General features: G+C 46.0%; 1 protein-coding gene across 1 annotated transcript in view; it reads right to left on the reverse strand.

The window, feature by feature from the left end:
- Positions 1–19,589, reverse strand: part of LOC126088239 (sodium/hydrogen exchanger 9B2-like) — a 154,777-nt gene that overhangs the window by 69,011 nt on the left and 66,177 nt on the right. Inside the window, exons 4-5 of the mRNA XM_049906369.1 lie at positions 18,570–18,744; positions 7,841–8,023 (exon numbers count right to left, since the gene is read on the reverse strand). Of these exons, the coding sequence (XP_049762326.1) occupies positions 7,841–8,023; positions 18,570–18,744 (358 nt within the window). The remainder of the gene's footprint in view (positions 1–7,840; positions 8,024–18,569; positions 18,745–19,589) is intronic.

The following is a 19,589-nucleotide window of genomic DNA, read 5'->3' on the forward strand; positions in this document are numbered from 1 at the left end:
AGGATTTCGTTGCTGTTCACTTGCGTCTTCAATCTGATAGAATCTGGGCATTACAAATCTTCCATTGCATGCTCCTGTTATTTCCTAATGTCATATTAACCTTTTAGATATTTGATCTGCGAGGACGAGCATTCCCTGAGAACATTGCGGCTGATGTAACTTCGACTGTCTTGACTTGATTACTTACAAGAGAAACATCCCATTGCAACCCTTTCAGATTTATTGGTAAAGTGGCCCAGTGGATATCCTGTCAAAAACTGAACACAATCAAGTATGAAAATAGGAAGAACTGAACTGTGAAAAAAGAAGCAAAATAAGAAAAGCTTAAGATGTGCAACAACGAATCACAAACGCGACGACGTAGTGGTTATGTGGTTACAGTGATGGACTGTGTTCGAATCTCCTTCGCTTTCTATTTCTTTTTTTGTTTTTCACAAATTCCACCGCCAGACACCACACTTGCTAGGTGGTAGCTTTAAATCGGCCGCGGTCCATTAGTACATGTCGGACCCGCGTGTCGCCACTGTCAGTGATCGCAGACCGAGCGCCACCACACGGCAGGTCTAGAGAGACGTACTAGGACTCGGCCCAGTTGTACGACGACTTTGCTAGCGACTACACTGACGAAGCCTTTCTCTCATTTGCTGAGAGACAGTTAGAATAGCCTTCAGCTAAGTCCATGGCTACGACCTAGCAAGGCGCCATTAGCATTACATTGCATGTATCTAAAGAGTCTCACTTGTATCGTCAAGAGCGATGTACCACAATGATGGATTAAAGTTAAGTATTCCAACAGCTACGTACTTTTCTTTATAGCATTCATTACGTATCCTGTTTCAGACATCACGCCCATCTGCCTGAGCTTAACGCGTGCCTTTCGGCTACTTCCGAGTGGCGTGGCTGTCTTGCTACGCCACAACACTATACATTGGTTATAGAATATGATGATGATGATGATGTTTGGTTGGTGGGGCGCTCAACTGCGCGGCTATCAGCACCCGTACAAATTCCCAACCTTTGCTCAGTCCAATCTCGCCACTTTCATGAAGATGAAATGATGAGGACAACACAAACACCCAGTCATCTCGAGGCAGGTGAAAATCCCTGACCCCGCCGGGAATCGAACCCGGGACCCTGTGCTCGGGAAGCGAGAACGCGACCGCGAGACCACGAGCTGCAGACTTATAGAATATGAGTCATGTGGTAGGAATATATTACGTTCGCAGCTAAATGTGACGAATAGTGAAAGCATAGACCAATCAGCGAAATGAAAATAACGAATAATGTGAATTACGTTACAACAAAGGAATTCAAGCGTCAAAACTTCCAAAACAAAACGCAAGAGTCATTAAACGTGTTACGTGGGCGGAAGAAATAGGAGGTCGCACGTCCGAATGTCCCTTTGTTACACTTCGCTGTTACAAACGGACGTGACACCACGACACAGACATAAATTTGAATACAGCGAACAGACACTTCAATGACCGGACGGCCAGTTCATAATTTTGTGAAAAAAAAAGAAGGGGCCATGAGGGAGATTTGAGCACTGGTCTCTTATTCTGTAGTCCAACAGCGTAACCACAGAACCACGACGGTAGGATTCGTGGAAGTTGCTCTTTGTCGCACATCTGGAGCTTGCACTGTTCGCTGTTTCTACACTCCTAGAAATGGAAAAAAGAACACATTGACACCGGTGTGTCAGACCCACCATACTTGCTCCGGACACTGCGAGAGGGCTGTACAAGCATGATCACACGCACGGCACAGCGGACACACCAGGAACCGCGGTGTTGGCCGTCGAATGGCGCTAGCTGCGCAGCATTTGTGCACCGCCGCCGTCAGTGTCAGCCAGTTTGCCGTGGCATACGGAGCTCCATCGCAGTCTTTAACACTGGTAGCATGCCGCGACAGCGTGGACGTGAACCGTATGTGCAGTTGACGGACTTTGAGCGAGGGCGTATAGTGGGCATGCGGGAGGCCGGGTGGACGTACCGCCGAATTGCTCAACACGTGGGGCGTGAGGTCTCCACAGTACATCGATGTTGTCGCCAGTGGTCGGCGGAAGGTGCACGTGCCCGTCGACCTGGGACCGGACCGCAGCGACGCACGGATGCACAACAAGACCGTAGGATCCTACGCAGTGCCGTAGGGGACCGCACCGCCACTTCCCAGCAAATTAGGGACACTGTTGCTCCTGGGGTATCGGCGAGGACCATTCGCAACCGTCTCCATGAAGCTGGGCTACGGTCCCGCACACCGTTAGGCCGTCTTCCGCTCACGCCCCAACATCGTGCAGCCCGCCTCCAGTGGTGTCGCGACAGGCGTGAATGGAGGGACGAATGGAGACGTGTCGTCTTCAGCGATGAGAGTCGCTTCTGCCTTGGTGCCAATGATGGTCGTATGCGTGTTTGGCGCCGTGCAGGTGAGCGCCACAATCAGGACTGCATTCGACCGAGGCACACAGGGCCAACACCCGACATCATGGTGTGGGGAGCGATCTCCTACACTGGCCGTACACCACTGGTGATCGTCGAGGGGACACTGAATAGTGCACTGTACATCCAAACCGTCATCGAACCCATCGTTCTACCATTCCTAGACCGGCAAGGGAACTTGCTGTTCCAACAGGACAATGCACGTCCGCATGTATCCTGTGCCACCCAACGTGCTCTAGAAGGTGTAAGTCAACTACTCTGGCCAGCAAGATCTCCGGATCTGTCCCCCATTGAGCGTGTTTGGGACTGGATGAAGCGTCGTCTCACGCGGTCTGCACGTCCAGCACGAACGCTGGTCCAACTGAGGCGCCAGGTGGAAATGGCATGGCAAGCCGTTCCACAGGACTACATCCAGCATCTCTACGATCGTCTCCATGGGAGAATAGCAGCCTGCATTGCTGCGAAAGGTGGATATACACTGTACTAGTGCCGACATTGTGCATGCTCTGTTGCCTGTGTCTATGTGCCTGTGGTTCTGTCAGTGTGATCATGTGATGTATCTGACCCCAGGAATGTGTCAATAAAGTTTCCCCTTCCTGGGACAATGAATTCACGGTGTTCTTATTTCAATTTCCAGGAGTGTATTTTGCTTCTTTTTTCACAGTTCGGTACACCTTCTTCCTGTGTTCATGCGTGACCTGTGTTCAGTTTTTCGGCGAGCTATCGACTGGGTCATCTTACCGCTAAATCTGAGGGGGATGCGTTGAGGAGTTTTCTTTGTTAAAAGTTTTCGGGGAAATGTTTTGTGGACATATACCTCGCTAGCGGTGACGGTTGACCTCAGGATAAAGAGTTCATTTCTTCTTCTGTTCTGCGTTTGCGTAGTATTTCAGACCCAAATAACGTAATGTCAGATGTTAAAGAAAAACGGCGCCAGCGAGGTACTTGAGACAGTTCGAAGATTTACTACTTTAAAAGGATATTGGAGTTCTACATTCGTTCATTATTTACGCCTAGTAACTGAGTAAGCCTGTATGAATAGCAGTGCAGTAATGCGTGGTTGAATGTGAAGGCGTTGTTACCAGTTGTGTGTTATTAATGTCTTCTACACTGCATCTAATCTCTTTCGACTATGTCCTATACTGAATTGAATGCAAAGTAGTGAAGTACTAATAGAGTCGAAATTATATATATTCTCCTATTTTGATGTGTAGGAAATATGCACAGTTCAGTGCAGTGAAACCATATAGTCTCTTTTTTATATGATTACCATTATTTTAATTTAAGCCTACCAAATTTGGAACAAGCTGAAACTAGGGCTGATGATATGTTCAAAAATATTGGGAATCCGGAATATCGATATTTAAAATAATACCATTATCGGTCTTCGGTAAAGCGAGGAGAAGTATCGATACGTCGAAAGAAGCATCGCCTTACCGATATGTCGAAAGAAAAAATAAGGACGTATCGGCCTATAAAAAATTTCGGCAGCACATTGTAAAAATACTGCTAGTTTTACAGCTGTGTACTTAAGTATTGGTTTATTACTAGATATTCTGTACATCAACAAGCTAGTAGTCTCCTTATCCCCCTTAGAGCAAGAATTGAAAGGAGAATCATGCACGTTTACGCTTGGCAGTAACCACTTTGTTAACAATGGTAACTGCATGTAAGTGGCACAATAAAAGGTGCCCGATGGGTATGTCGTTCGGTTCCGTCACATATCGGATTTGTCTAGAACACTTCGACTTCGCCAGCGACCTAGCAGCTGTAATATCAAAATTGCGTCATGAACGTTGCAGTTTCTGATGGTAGCGCCGGGCGCCGATTACGTCAGCATTTCCCATCACATGTGACAACCGGCCACAAAGACCAGTCTTGTCATTTAGATTTTTGTTCATCATTTTCAGCAACCGTTTTGAAGAATGCCAATGTAAAGAAATAACACAGAGCTATCTCTTCATATTTTAATCTCATTCTATTCGCATCGCCAACCCCCGCTGTAATCGAACTTCTTTGTGCTATCTATAATTGCTTCCCACAGTCAAAGAGAAAGACTGGAAGTGATGAAATCTCAAAAAGTAGTAAGATTATTTCGCAAAGTGAAAGTAAAATTACGTTCTACTACAATTTCAAAAGAACAGTTTTAAATATTTACCGAATATTGCGAAAAAGTATAATGTAAAATAAAAATATCGGCACTCGATATTGGCATTTCGGAATGGATATACCTACATATCTGTGAATACTTACACCGAAGTACAAATCGAATTTTTTGGGAAAATTATCGATAAATCGATAATTTATCAACAGCCCTAGCTGAAACTACACTCCTGGAAATGGAAAAAAGAACACATTGACACCGGTGTGTCAGACCCACCATACTTGCTCCGGACACTGCGAGAGGGCTGTACAAGCAATGATCACACACACGGCACAGCGGACACACCAGGAACCGCGGTGTTGGCCGTCGAATGGCGCTAGCTGCGCAGCATTTGTGCACCGCCGCCGTCAGTGTCAGCCAGTTTGAAGTGGCATACGGAGCTCCATCGCAGTCTTTAACACTGGTAGCATGCCGCGACAGCGTGGACGTGAACCGTATGTGCAGTTGACGGACTTTGAGCGAGGGCGTATAGTGGGCATGCGGGAGGCCGGGTGGACGTACCGCCGAATTGCTCAACACGTGGGGCGTGAGGTCTCCACAGTACATCGATGTTGTCGCCAGTGGTCGGCGGAAGGTGCACGTGCCCGTCGACCTGGGACCGGACCGCAGCGACGCACGGATGCACGCCAAGACCGTAGGATCCTACGCAGTGCCGTAGGGGACCGCACCGCCACTTCCCAGCAAATTAGGAACACTGTTGCTCCTGGGGTATCGGCGAGGACCATTCGCAACTGTCTCCATGAACCTGGGCTACGATCCCGCATACCGTTAGGCCGTCTTCCGCTCACGCCCCAACATCGTGCAGCCCGCCTCCAGTGGTGTCGCGACAGGCGTGAATGGAGGGACGAATGGAGACGTGTCGTCTTCAGCGATGAGAGTCGCTTCTGCCTTGGTGCCAATGATGGTCGTATGCGTGTTTGGCGCCGTGCAGGTGAGCGCCACAATCAGGACTGCATACGACCGAGGCACACAGGGCCAACACCCAGCATCACGGTGTGGGGAGCGATCTCCTACACTGGCCGTACACCACTGGTGATCGTCGAGGGGACACTGAATAGTGCACGGTACATCCAAACCGTCATCGAACCCATCGTTCTACCATTCCTAGACCGGCAAGGGAACTTGCTGTTCCAATAGGACAATGCACGTCCGCATGTATCCCGTGCCACCTAACGTGCTCTAGAAGGTGTAAGTCAACTACCCTGGCCTGCAAGATCTCCGGATCTGTCCCCCATTGAGCATGTTTGGGACTGGATGAAGCGTCGTCTCACGCGGTCTGCACGTCCAGCACGAACGCTGGTCCAACTGAGGCGCCAGGTGGAAATGGCATGGCAAGCCGTTCCACAGGGCTACATCCAGCATCTCTACGATCGTCTCCATGGGAGAATAGCAACCTGCATTGCTGCGAAAGGTGGACATACACTGTACTAGTGCCGACATTGTGCATGCTCTGTTGCCTGTGTCTATGTGCCTGTGGTTCTGTCAGTGTGATCATGTGATGTATCTGACCCCAGGAATGTGTCAATAAAGTTTCCCCTTCCTGGGACAATGAATTCACGGTGTTCTTATTTCAATTTCCAGGAGTGTATTTCTTTTCGACAGCGACTTGAGCAACTGCGCTGAGCACATGTCCAGTGGCCGCTGCGCAGATTCCAAACTTCGATACGCAAACTCGCGACGTCGAGTAAACCGGCCTTCAGACACTGTGGACGTACACACACAAACCTTCAAGACAAAAGTACCGAAACACTCCCTGAAAACTGTAGTCTCATTGGTACAACACGTCGTCTTAGAATAGTGCATAATGCAGCGTTCTGTGACGGCGAAGACTGCGACAGTTAATGTACTTGAATTCTCTTCCGAATGGAGTATATACGAGAGTGAGTCAAATGAAAACTTAAATATTTTTTTAAAATTATTCATTAGTAGAAGTGGTACAAAGCTGTATCACTTTTCAACATAATCTCCCCCACGCTCAATGCAAGTCCTCCAGCACTTAACAAAGTGCATAAATTCCTTCAGGAAAAATTCTTTTGGTAGTCCGCGCAACCACTCACGCACCGCGTGGCGTACCTCTTCATCAGAACGGAACTTATTTCCACCCGTTGCGTCTTTGGTACAAGCATATTGAAATCACTTTGGGCAAGATCTGGTAAGTATGGTGGATAAGGAAGACACTCAAAATGCAGGTCTGTGATTGTTGCAACTGTTATACGGGCAGTGTGGGGCCTTGCATTGTCATGTTGCAAAAGGACACCTGCTGACAGCAATCCACGTCGCTTTCATACGATTGCAGGCTGCAGATGATTTTTTAGGAGATCTGTGTATGATGCACTGGTGACAGTGGTCCCTCTAGGCATGTAATGCTCCAAAATGACGCCTTTTTCGTCCCAAAACAGAGTCACCATAACCTTCCCTGCTGATGGTTCGAAACTTCTTTGGTTTTGGTGAGGAGGAATGGCGCCATTCCTTGCTCGCTCTCTTCGTTTCCGGTTGGTGGAAGTGAAGCCAGTTTTCGTCTCCAGTAAAGATTTTTGCAAGGGAGCCATCACTTCGTTCAAAGCGCCGAAGAAGGTTTTCACAAGCATCAACACGTCGTTCTCTCATTTCAGGAGTCAGCTGCCGTGGCACCCATCTTGCAGACAGTTTGTGAAACTGGAGCACGTCATGCACAATGTGGTGTGCTGACCCATGACTAATCTGTAAACACGCTGCAATGTCATTCAGTGTCACCCGACGGTTTTCCTTCACTATGACTTCAACTGCTGCAGTGTTCTGTGGAGTCACAGCTCGTTGTGCCTGACCTGGACGAGGAGCATCTTCCAGTGAAGCCACACCATTTGCTAACTTCCTACTCCATTTGTAGACTTTCTGCTGTGACAAATATGCATCACCGTACTGAACCTTCATTCGTCGATGAATTTCAATAGGTTTCAGACCTTCACTACGCAAAAACCGAATAACAGAACGCTGTTCTTCCCTGGTGCAAGACGCAAGTGGGGCGGCCATCTTTATACTGATACTGCGATGGTATGTGAGGTCCTGCACTATGCTGCCACCTACATGCCATCCTGCACGCTGTTTTTAGCACGTTTACCAAGTTACAGGACAACGGCGCGAAATTTCGATTTGTTATTACAAATTTACGGTTTTCAGACTGACCCTCGTAATTGAACTCTCTGCCGAATTAAGTATATATGTGTATATATCTGCTAGGTCTGTACGAATATGGCAAACTCACCCCACGAGGAAGCCCCACATCCAGGGCAGGCCCAGCAGGAAGTGCGTCGTGGCAGCGACAGCCGTACACTCCACAGCCCAGGGCAAGGCTGCCAACTTGACCACGTGTGGCGCCAGCCGGCGCAGCGCTGGCGCCTCCAAATCCAGACCAGCGCGGACCAGTATCATCACCAGCGCCAAGTGCCTGTGGGCAGCAGTCAAACAAAATCAGTATCATCACCAGCGCCAAGTGACTGCTGGCACCACTCACATGTCGGCACAGTCAGGCAAACTCAGTACCCATCATTGGCACCAATTGACTGTGTGTGGGAAGTAGTCACAGGTCGTGAGAGTCAGGTAAACCCAGTACCCATCACTGTCTGCTCCCGGTAGCTGAGTAGTCAGCGTGACAGACTGTCAATCCTATGGGCCCGGGTTCGATTCCCAGCCGGGTCAGAGATTTTCTCTGCTCAGGGACTGGGTGTTGTATTGTCCTAATATTCAAGTCGCCGAAGTGGCGTCAAAACGAAAGACTTGCACCAGGCGAACGGTCTACCCGATGGGAGGCCCTAGTCACATGACATTATTGTTATTAGTACCCATCACTGGCGCCAAGTCTAGGTCAAGTCTAAATCCGTGGTCAACAGCGCAGCAGTCATAGGTCGGCACAGTCAAGCAGACTCAGGTCTTTCAAAACATGTATTGGGGATTCAGTTGTATACTGTACGTAACTGTCACATTGTACAGAAATCTACTGTTAATTTGGGAACCAGAATGATTAAAACTAAAATTTAAAACAGTCTTGATCGCAAACTTGTTAAAATATGTTTCCATTGGAGTGAGTGACCGGTTTCGACTCTATGAAAGAGTCATCTTCAGACTCCAGAGCGGTGCATGAACACTGCTAGATGAGTTCCGTCGACCCTCGACGCTCGTGTAACTTATCCAGCGGTGACCATCCACCGCTCTGGAGTCTGAAGATGACTCTCTCATAGAGTCGAAACCGGTCACTCACTCCAATAAAAAAAATATTTTAACAAGATTGCGATCACGACTGTTTTAAATTTTAATTTTAACTACACTACTGCCCATTAAAATTGCTACACCACGAAGATGACGTGCTACAGACGCGAAATTTAACCGACAGGAAGAAGATGCTGTGATATATAAACGATTAGCTTTTCAGAGCATTCACACAAGGCTGGCGCCGGTGGCAACACCTACAACGTGCTGATACGAGGAAAGTTTCCAACCGATTTCTCATACGCAAACAGCAGTTGACCGGTGTTGCCTTGTGAAATGTTGCTGTGACGCCTCGTGTAAGGAGGAGAAATACTTACCATCACGTTTCTGACTTTGATAAACGGCTGGTCCCGGTGGAGGTTCGAGTCCTCCATCGGGCATGCGTGTGTGTGTTCGTCCTTAGGTTAATTTAGGTTAAGTAGTGTGTAAGCTTAGCGACTGATGACCTTAGCAGTTAAGTCCCATAAGATTTCACACACATTTTTTGAACCGACTTTGATAAAGGTCGGATTGTTGGCTATCGCGATTGCTGTTTATCGTATCGCGACATTGCTGCTCGCGTTGGTCGAGATCCAATGACTGTTGGCAGAATATGGAATCGGTGGGTTCAGGAGGGTAATACGGAACGCCCTGCTGGATCCCAACGACCTCGTATCACTAGCAGTCGAGATGACAGGCATCTTAAGCGCATGGTTGTAAAGGATCGTGCAGCCACGTCTCGATCCCTGAGTCAACAGATGGGGACGTTTGCAAGACAACAATCACCTGCACGAACAGTTCGACGACGTTTGCAGCAGCACGGACTATCAGCTCGGAGACCATGGCTGCGGTTACCCTTGACGCTGCACCACAGACAGGAACGCCTGCGAATATGTACTCAACGACTGATTGAGAGTATGCCAAGGCGTTGTGCGGCCTGTGTCGGGGTACATGTGCAGAGAACAGTGGCGTTTTGTAGTACATGTGTTTCTGGACGTTTTTCTCAACTTATCACCAATACCGTGGACTTATACTGTAGATCTGTGTCATGTGTGTTCCCTACGTGCCCATGCTATTAGAGCCAGTTTTGTATCGTGCCACGTTGTGTGGAACCACAATCTGCAATTATCCTTAATTTATGAGCGTGAGTGTATTTGCATTGAACCTCGATGCTGCACTTTCTTCCACCAAATTCACTCTTTTGACAAGGTCTTCAAATACATAGTTTGCAGATAGAAAAGTAGTATCATCTGCAAAGATATGAGTCTTCACATCTGTATTATCAGGTAAGTCATTTATTTGTATGAGGAATAGAAGTGGTTCTAATTGTGATCCCTGTGGTAGTCCATGTTGAACCTCAAGTGTGTTCAATAACTGACCTCCTGAACTCATCACCTGCTTTCCTTTATTGAGGTATGATTTCATTAGTTCTAGACTTTGGCCACAAATTCTATAGTATTCTAATCTGGAAATCAAAACATGGAGATCAACACAGCTGAAGGCTTCACTCTTACTTGTGTATGATCATCATCTTCGAATGCTGGTAAAACGTCTCTTACTAACAGATCTCTACAGCTTGTGTGCATGATCTTTCTTTCTTGTAACAAAACTGTGGCGTAGTTAACTCCTACTAAGAAACAACTGCTCAGTCTCTTTCAAACATCTCAGGAGAGAGTGAACTTCCATTAAATTTAGCTCCAAACACCTCTGGTTTTCAACATTTTTATTTTTTTCTTAACAACGTCATTTCTGTATGATGCTTTTCCACAAACGGAAACAAATACCATCAAAGGATAAAAATGTTCTTTTCATGCAGATAAAAATTAAAAATGTTAGTGACAGTCATAGCTGAAACAGAAAACTGTAACTAAACAATTCATTAGTGGCCATCTCTCGTAGAGCTTTGCTACCTAATGACCAAGCATATGCAATAGTTTCACCTTGGTTTCTTTGTGTTAAGTAACTGCGACAAAATCATTCCAGTCTGCAACTTCAAGGTATAAAGTTTGCCATACATTTCGCTATATGCACAAAAATGACTCAAACTACTAGCTTTTGCACCGATAAAAAAAATTGCAAAGCCAAGGAGATGGCGACATAAATGTAAGGTTTCTTGATGCACTAATTTACCAACAGCCGTATGTATTCTAGAAATTTATTTTATGAGCTTCTTATGTGCTACCAGTTTCGGCATTACACTGATGCCATCTTCAGGCACACAGGCTGTGTCGCCTGCCCACCAAGACCTGTTGCATAACGGCTTGATTCACGGATCGAGTTATATGGCTCCCTCCGTGTATAGCGTTTTTACGACTATGACGTGTGGGGCCTGAAGATGGCATCAATGTAATGCCGAAACTGGTAGCACATAAGAAGTTCATAAAATAAATTTCTACAATACATAGGGCTGTTGGTGAATTATTGCATCAGGAAATACATGTCAGCCGTTGTCCCGCGGTCCATAACGGACCAACGAAGAGTAAATGAAAGGTGGTAGGCATGTTCTTACCTCTGAAAAATTATGTCTATTCAGATTTCGCGCCGGTCGTGTAAGAGTGGCGCTAGTAACGCCACTATGAGGATGCAAATCACTTTTGCTTTAAATACACACTGTAACGGTCGTGAGCGTTAGTTACCTTTGTGGCTGGTGGTGCTCACAAGGGAACATCCCCATCGCACCCCCCTCAGATTTAGTTATAAGTTGGCACAGTGGATAGGCCTTGAAAAACTGAACACAGATCGATCGAGAAAACAGGAAGAAGTTGTGTGGAACTATGAAAAAATAAGCAAAATATACAAACTGGGTCGTCCATCCGTAAGATAGGCAATATTAAGGACAATGTGAGGCGAGGAGCTCCGTGGTCCTGTGGTTAGCGTGAACAGCTGTGGAACGAGAGGTCCTTGGTTCAAATCTTCCCTCAACCGAAAAATTTTTATTTTCAGTTTATGTGAAAAACTCTTATGTTTTCATCACTTTTTTGGAGTGATTATTACATCCACAAGAAAACCTAAATCGGGCAAGGTAGAAGAAACTTTTCACTCATTCGCCAAGTGTACTAGTTAGGTGGGTCGACAGCATATTCCCGTCATGTGACGCACATGCTGTCACCAGTGTCGTATACAAAATATCAGACGTGTTTTCCTGTGGAGGAATCGGTTGACCTATGACCTTGCAATCAAATGTTTTCGGTTCCCATTGGAGAGGCACGTCCTTTCGTCAACTAATCACACGGTTTTGCGGCGCGGTCGCAAAACACAGACACTAAACTTATTACAGTGAACAGAGACGTCAATGAACGAACGGACAGATCATAACTTTGCGAAAATAAAGAAAGCAAAATTTTTAGTGGAGGGCAGATTTGAACCAAGGACCTCTCGTTCCACAGCTGTTCACGCTAACCACGGGACCACGGCGCTCCTCAACTCATATTGCCCTTAATATTGCCTATCTTACGCATGGACGATCCAGTTTGTATATTTTGCTTATTTTTTCATAGTTACACACAACTTCTTCCTGTTTTCTCGCTCGATCTGTGTTCAGTTTTTCAAGGCCTATCCATTGTGCCAACTTATAACTAAATCTGAGGGGGGTGCGATGGGGATGTTCCCTTGTCAGTTGATGTCAGTCAAGAATGCCTTTCAGGCGACAAAGGCGCGATTATCAAGACCTCCCTGTGTTTGGAGCAGGTTGTGTAATAGTGTTATGAGAAGCTGTGGTACTGCAGAAAGACTTGGCAAGAACGTAGCCCCTCTAAATGATTGCTGAAGTAGTGGTCACAAGAATGTAAGGTCGGAATAAGACCTGGCTATGGACGACCACATGGCTCTACCATCGTGTTTTGCCTAGGGCTGTGGCGCATCCTACTGTATCTGAGAAGCAGTTTGATCAGCAGTTGGCATCACAGTGACGCAAACAACTGTAGCAAATCATATACAGGGTGGTCCACTAATAGTGACCGGGCCCAAATATCTCACGAAATAAGCATCAAACGAAAAAACTACAAAGAACGAAACTCGTCTAGCTTGAAGGGGGAAACCAGATGGCGCTATGGTTGGCCCGCTAAGTAGCGCTGCCATAGGTCAAATGGATATCAACCGCGTTTTTTTTTAAAGTAGAAACCCCATATTCATTACATATTCGTGTAGTACGTAAAGAAATATTAATGTTCTTGTTGGACCACTTTTTTCGCTTTGTGATAGATGGCGCTGTAATAGTCACAAACGTATAAGTACGTGGTATCACGTAACATTCCGCCAGTGCGGACGGTATTTGCTTCGTGATACATTACCCGTGTTAAAATGGACCGTTTACCAATTGCGGAAAAGGTCGATAACGTGGTGATGTATGGCTATTGTGATCAAAATGTCCAACGGGCGTGTGCTATGTATGCTGCTCGGTATCCTGGACGACATCATCCAAGTGTCCGGACCGTTCGCCGGATAGTTACGTTATTTAAGGAAACAAGAAGTGTTCAGCCACATGTGAAAAGTCAACCACGGCCTGCAACAAATGATGATGCCCAAGTAGGTGTTTTAGCTGCTGTCGCGGCTAATCCGCACACCAGTCTCAGACAAACTGCGCGAGAATCGGGAATCTCAAAAACGTCGGTGTTCAGAATGCCACATCAGCATCGATTGCACCCGTGCCATGTTTATATGCACCGTGAATTGCATGGCGACGACTTTGAACGTCGTGTACAGTTCTGCCACTGGGCACAAGAGAAATTACGGGACGATGAGAGATTGTTTGCACGCGGTCTATTTAGCGTCATTCACCAACAGCGCTAACGTAAACCGGCATAATATGCACTATTGGGCAACGGAAAATCCACGATGGTTGCGATAAGTGGAACATCAGCGACTTTGGCGGGTTAATGTATGGTGCGGCATTATGGGAGGAAGGATAATGGCTCAAATGGCTCTGAGCACTTTGGGACTTAACATCTGTGGTCATCAGTCCCCTAGAACTTAGAACTACTTAAACCTAACTAACCTAAGGACATCACACACATCCATGCCCGAGGCAGGATTCGAACCTGCGACCGTAGCAGTCACGCGGTTCCGGACTGAGCGCCTAGAACCGCGAGACCACCGCGGCCGGCGAGGAAGGATAATTCGCCCTCATTTTATCGATGGCAATCTAAATGGTGCAATGTATGCTGATTTCCTACGTAATATTCTACCGATGTTACTACAAGATGTTTCACTGCGTGACAGAATGCGGATGTACTTCCAACATGATGGATCTCCGGCACATATCTCGCGTGCGGTTGAAGCGGTGTTGAATAGCATACTTCATGACAGGTGGATTGGTCGTCGAAGCAACGTACCATGGCCCGCACGTTCACCGGATCTGACGTCCCCGAATTTCTGTCTGTGGGGGAAAAAATTGTTCAAATGGCTCTGAGCACTATGGGACTCAACTTCTGAGGTCATCAGTCCCCAACAACCTAGAACTACTTAAACCTAACTAACCTAAGGACATCACACACATCCATGCCTGAGGCAAGATTGGAACCTGCGACCGTAGAGGTCGCGCGGCTCCAGACTGAAGCACCTAGAACCGGTAGGCCACTTCGGCCGGCTCTGTGGGGAAAGTTGAAGGATATTTGCTGTCGTGATCCACCGACAACGCCTGGCAACATGCGTCAACGCATTGTCAATGCATGTGCGAACATTACGGAAGGCGAACTACTCGTTGTTGAGACGAATGTCGTTACACGTATTGCCAAATGCATTGAGGTTGACGGACGTCATTTTGAGCATTTATTGCATTAATGTGGTATTCACAGGTAATCACGCTGTAACAGCATGCGGTTTCAGAAATGGTAAGTTCACAAAGGTACATGTATCACATTGGAACAACTGAAATAAAATGTTCAAACGTATCAACTATCTGTATTTTAATTTAAAAAACCTATCTGTTACCAACTGTTCGTGTAAAATTGTGAGCCATATGTTTGTGACTATTAGAACGCCATCTATCACAAAGCGAAAAAAGTGGTCCAACTGAAACATTCATATTTCTTTACGTACTACACGAATATGTAATAAAAAGTAGGAGTTCCTATTTAAAAAACCGCAGCTGATATCCGTTTGACCTATGGCAGCGCCATCTAGCGGGCTAACCATAGCGCCATCTGGTTGCCCCCTTCAAGCTAGACAAGTTTCGTTCATTGTAGTTTTTTCGTTTGACGCTTATTTCGTGAGATATTTCGCCCGGTCACGATCAATGGACCACCCTGTACATCAAGGACTGCTCCAAGACAGACTCCCTGTAGTGTGCGTTCCACTGACAAGAAACCACCGTCCTTTGCGGCTTCCATGGTGTAAAGCGAAAGCTCATTGGAGATCATGGTAGCGGTCTAATGCATTTTTTGATGAAAGCTTGGTAGGAATACGGTGCTAGTGATGGTCTTGTGTTGATTAGGAGGACAGTGGAGTGCCTGCAACATACTTGTCTACGTGCTACTGGACCTACACCTGAAGTTGTGGTCCGGGATGCGATTCCGTGTGACAGCAGGAGCGATCTCATGGTTATCCCACGCAACCTAACTGCATGTCTGTACGTCAATCTGGGGATTCGACCTATGGATGGTGTGCGTGCAATCACAACAAATCATCCCAGAACACAGTACAGAGATGCAGCTCATTCACGTCGCAGCAAATGTTCAAAGTGACCTCCACGGGATGCAGTGCACGCGTTCACGCGTCGCATCATGGACTGCCGCACTCTTTCCCACTTTCCAACCTCTCCCCATATAGTGTCACAGGCGTTGTGAACACGATGTTGAAGGGTCTGTACATTAGGAACTGGTTCGGCATAAACAACGCTTTTTTAGATGCCTCCAGAGGTGAAAAAAGTCCAGTGATTTAGCAGAGTTGTAGAGGCGTCAGCGAACTGTAATACGGAAGTGGGGTGGTGCTCTGTCACGCAGAAACCGCATAATCTGTCGTATTACCAAAATCACATTCTCAAGCAGCTCAGACAGGGTATTCTGCAGGAATTCCAGGTACATTCCTGCATTGACATGTTTGGAATAATAACTGGCCCAAGATGTGGTCGCTAGGAACCCCTGCTCACACACTGATGCTGTACCAATGCTGATGAGACACCTCAGTCATTCCCCGATGGTTGTCCGTAGCCCACAGAAGACGATTATGCAGTTTGACAATGCCAATTCTCGTAAAGACTGCTTTGTCAGTAAAGAGGAATAATAACAGAAATCCCACAATTGTGATGGTCTGGTGCAAAAACCAATGACAAAATCCTTCTCACAGATGGAAATCCACAACTGATAATCCTTGCACTCATTGAGTAGATAGGGATAGTAGCGGTTGTCATGCAGCATACGTATAATAGTAATTTGGCTTGCACCACATTGGCGGGCCATTTCATCTGAATATCCTGGAGAACATGGTCCTCCAAAACTGGTGTATGCGCAGTCCGCCGCTTCCCTGCACGTTCGTCTGTCTGAAAGGACCCATGATCACGCAGATGCCCAAAAAGGGCTTGAAATGTTGCGTGATGCGGTTGGCGTCTGTCAGGGTCTTGTTTTGGTACAGTCGTCTTGCCTCCCGACACTTTCCAACTACTTGGCTGTACACAGACCTCATCTCGGCTTGTTTCCGACATGAATAGCTGACCATTCTGTTGCTAACAGTACGCTGCATCATACAGCATGCAACACTCAAGGAACACACAGCAGGAACTTTCATTCGTCAGCTCATTTACCATGTCAACAACACATTTCAGGACATGTGTTCATCGGATTTTTCCCCCATTTTCCAGTCAGAAATCTGTCCCTTCTGATGTCGGTTTTATCAATGTTCATCCCGTCTATATAAGGTGTTAGTGGTATAGTTAGAAATATTGTGGTAATCGATACCTTAATAATTACGTACCCACATAAGGGTCTTGTTTTTTTCTCTGCGCGTAACAGTCTTCCCTCAAACACGTCACATAATTTACTACGTGACGTTTTCTGCACGAATATAACTGCTCTGCAAACGGACTACGTCTATCAGTATACATTATTTGTTTAGCGCCCACACTTCAATACCTGACCTACTGCCCAGGAAAAATAATCATTAATGGCTTGTTTGTGCGACTCATACTTGGAGGTACTAATCAACCTAAAAGCATACTACTCTCAACAGCACTAGCTCTTTTGTCTGCAACTGAAGTAAACACTGACGTAATGTTGTTCGGTGTGCTGTCATCAATCATCAACAGAAATATCTGCACCCCTAACAAACTGTTATATATACTCTAAGGCACAATACATCTCATAGCTGGGAGTACGTCATGTAACAGAGATTTATAGCAATCATCCAGTTGTCTAGTGTCTCATAGAACATAACATGCCAAGAATCAAATTCAAATGCACATACAGTATGGTACACAATAGAGAATCAATAGTAGGTTTCAGAGTTGCTAACTATCAAGCGCCATCTCAAATGGTGGCTTCATTTTCCAAAACTATTGTTCACCGTAGAGCTTCATCTTAGGTCAACTAACAAGTTATTAATCAATGTGTACTATCCTGCTTTATCTTAGAAGAAAGATTAAGGAAAGGCGAACCTACGTTTCTAGCATTTGTAGACTTAGAGAAAGCTTTTGACAATGTTGACTGGAATACTCTCTTTCAAATTCTAAAGGTGGCAGGGGTAAAATACAGGGAGCGAAAGGCTATTTACAATTTGTACAGAAACCAGATGGCAATTATAAGAGTCGAGGGACATGAAAGGGAAGCAGTGGTTAAGAAGGGAGTAAGACAGGGTTGTAGCCTCTCCCCGATGTTATTCAATCTGTATATTGAGCAAGCAGTAAAGGAAACAAAAGAAAAATTCGGAGTAGGTATTAAAATCCATGGAGAAGAAATAAAAACGTTGAGGTTCGCCGATGACATTGTAATTCTGTCAGAGACAGCAAAGGACTTGGAAGAGAGTTGAATGGAATGGATGGTGTCTTGAAGGGAGGATATAAGATGAACATCAACAAAAGCAAAACGAGGATAATGGAATGTAGTCGAATTAAGTCAGGTGATGTTGAGGGTATTAGATTAGGAAATGAGACACTTAAAGTAGTAAAGGAGTTTTGCTATTTGGGGAGCAAAATAACTGATGATGGTCGAAGTAGAGAGGATATAAAATGTAGACTGGCAATGGCAAGGAAAGCGTTTCTGGAGAAGAGAAATTTGTTAACATCGAGTATAGATTTAAGTGTCAGGAAGTCATTTCTGAAAGTATTTGTATGGAGTGTAGCCATGTATGGAAGTGAAACATGGACGGTAAATAGTTTGGACAAGAAGAGAATAGAAGCTTTCGAAATGTGGTGCTACAGAAGAATGGTGAAGATTAGATGGGTAGATCACGTAACTAATGAGGAAGTATTGAACAGGATTGGGGACAAGAGGAGTTTGTGGCACAACTTGACCAGAAGAAGGGATCGGTTGGTAGGACATGTTCTGAGGCATCAAGGTATCACCAATTTAGTATTGGAGGGCAGCGTGGAGGGTAAAAATCGTAGGGGGAGACCAAGAGATGAATACACTAAGCAGATTCAGAAGGATGTAGGTTGCAGTAGGTACTGGGAGATGAAGAAGCTTGCACAGGATAGAGTAGCATGGAGAGCTGCATCAAACCAGTCTCAGGACTGAAGACCATAACAACAACAACAACAACTATCTTGCTTATTACAGTACACTGATAACTGTGGGTTACCATTACTAGGAGAAGATGCTCACCTCAGCACGGCGCATACGTATGTGTAAGATCCACCCAGGTCGATCAGGTGAAGGTTCTGCAGAGCCATGCCCACGAGCATCATCCCGAGCAGACTGGGCAACCTCAGCAGGGCTGCCAACTGTCCGCCAAGGTGAGCGCCCAGGACCAGCACCGCCAGCCCGAACAGTTGTCCGCCTAAACAGAGACACGACTCACTCAGTGGCGACGCGAGCTGCAAGACAGCAGGCCGGGTCAGTGGCACTCAGCCGGTGTCAGCGGCACCAGTCCGAGCAGGTATGTAACCACCAGACATCCACGCCTGTCCTCTGCAAATGACTGAACTGTGTGAAGCAAAGAAACGCATTATAACCGTTTTCGTTTGGTTCGCAACTGAATTTTTTCGTGGACATCTCAACTAACGAGTTTCGTTTACACTAACCATATCCTTTAAATCTTTGGACTGTGATCATTATACATATCAGTTAGCTACTGTTAAGGTTTTCTAATTTTTCGTTTGTGATGTACAGAAAAGCAGCGATACCTCTGCAGATTTTGGTTCACATGAAAAATTATGCATCATTCTTGAATGTTTTCAGCGCTATTTGTATGTCGTTTGATTTTTCATAGACATCAAAAGTCAACCAGTATGAGAGTTCTGACTGATTCCAGTTACTTTTTTCACCAGTTATTCAAAAACACAATATCAGAACAAAGGAAGGATGAAAAAATAAGGTTTAACGTCCTGTTGATAGCGAGGACGTTGAAGCGTCTGTGCATATGAATTTCCACCTCTCTTGTCTTATGTGGTTCTATTACATTTACAAACTATCGTATACACGGAGGTGACAAAAGTGGCGGAATACCCCCTAATATCACGTTGGGTCTCCTTTTGCCCGGCGTAGTGCACCAACTCGATGTAGCATGGACTCAAAAAGTCGTTGGAAATTCCCTGAAGAAATATTGAGCGAAGCTGCCTGTCCAGCTGTCCATAATTGCGGAGGTGTTGCTGGTGCAGGATTTTGTGCACAATCTGACCTCCC

This window comes from Schistocerca cancellata, chromosome 6 (assembly GCF_023864275.1).
Source record: "Schistocerca cancellata isolate TAMUIC-IGC-003103 chromosome 6, iqSchCanc2.1, whole genome shotgun sequence".
Lineage (NCBI taxonomy): Eukaryota > Metazoa > Arthropoda > Insecta > Orthoptera > Acrididae > Schistocerca > Schistocerca cancellata.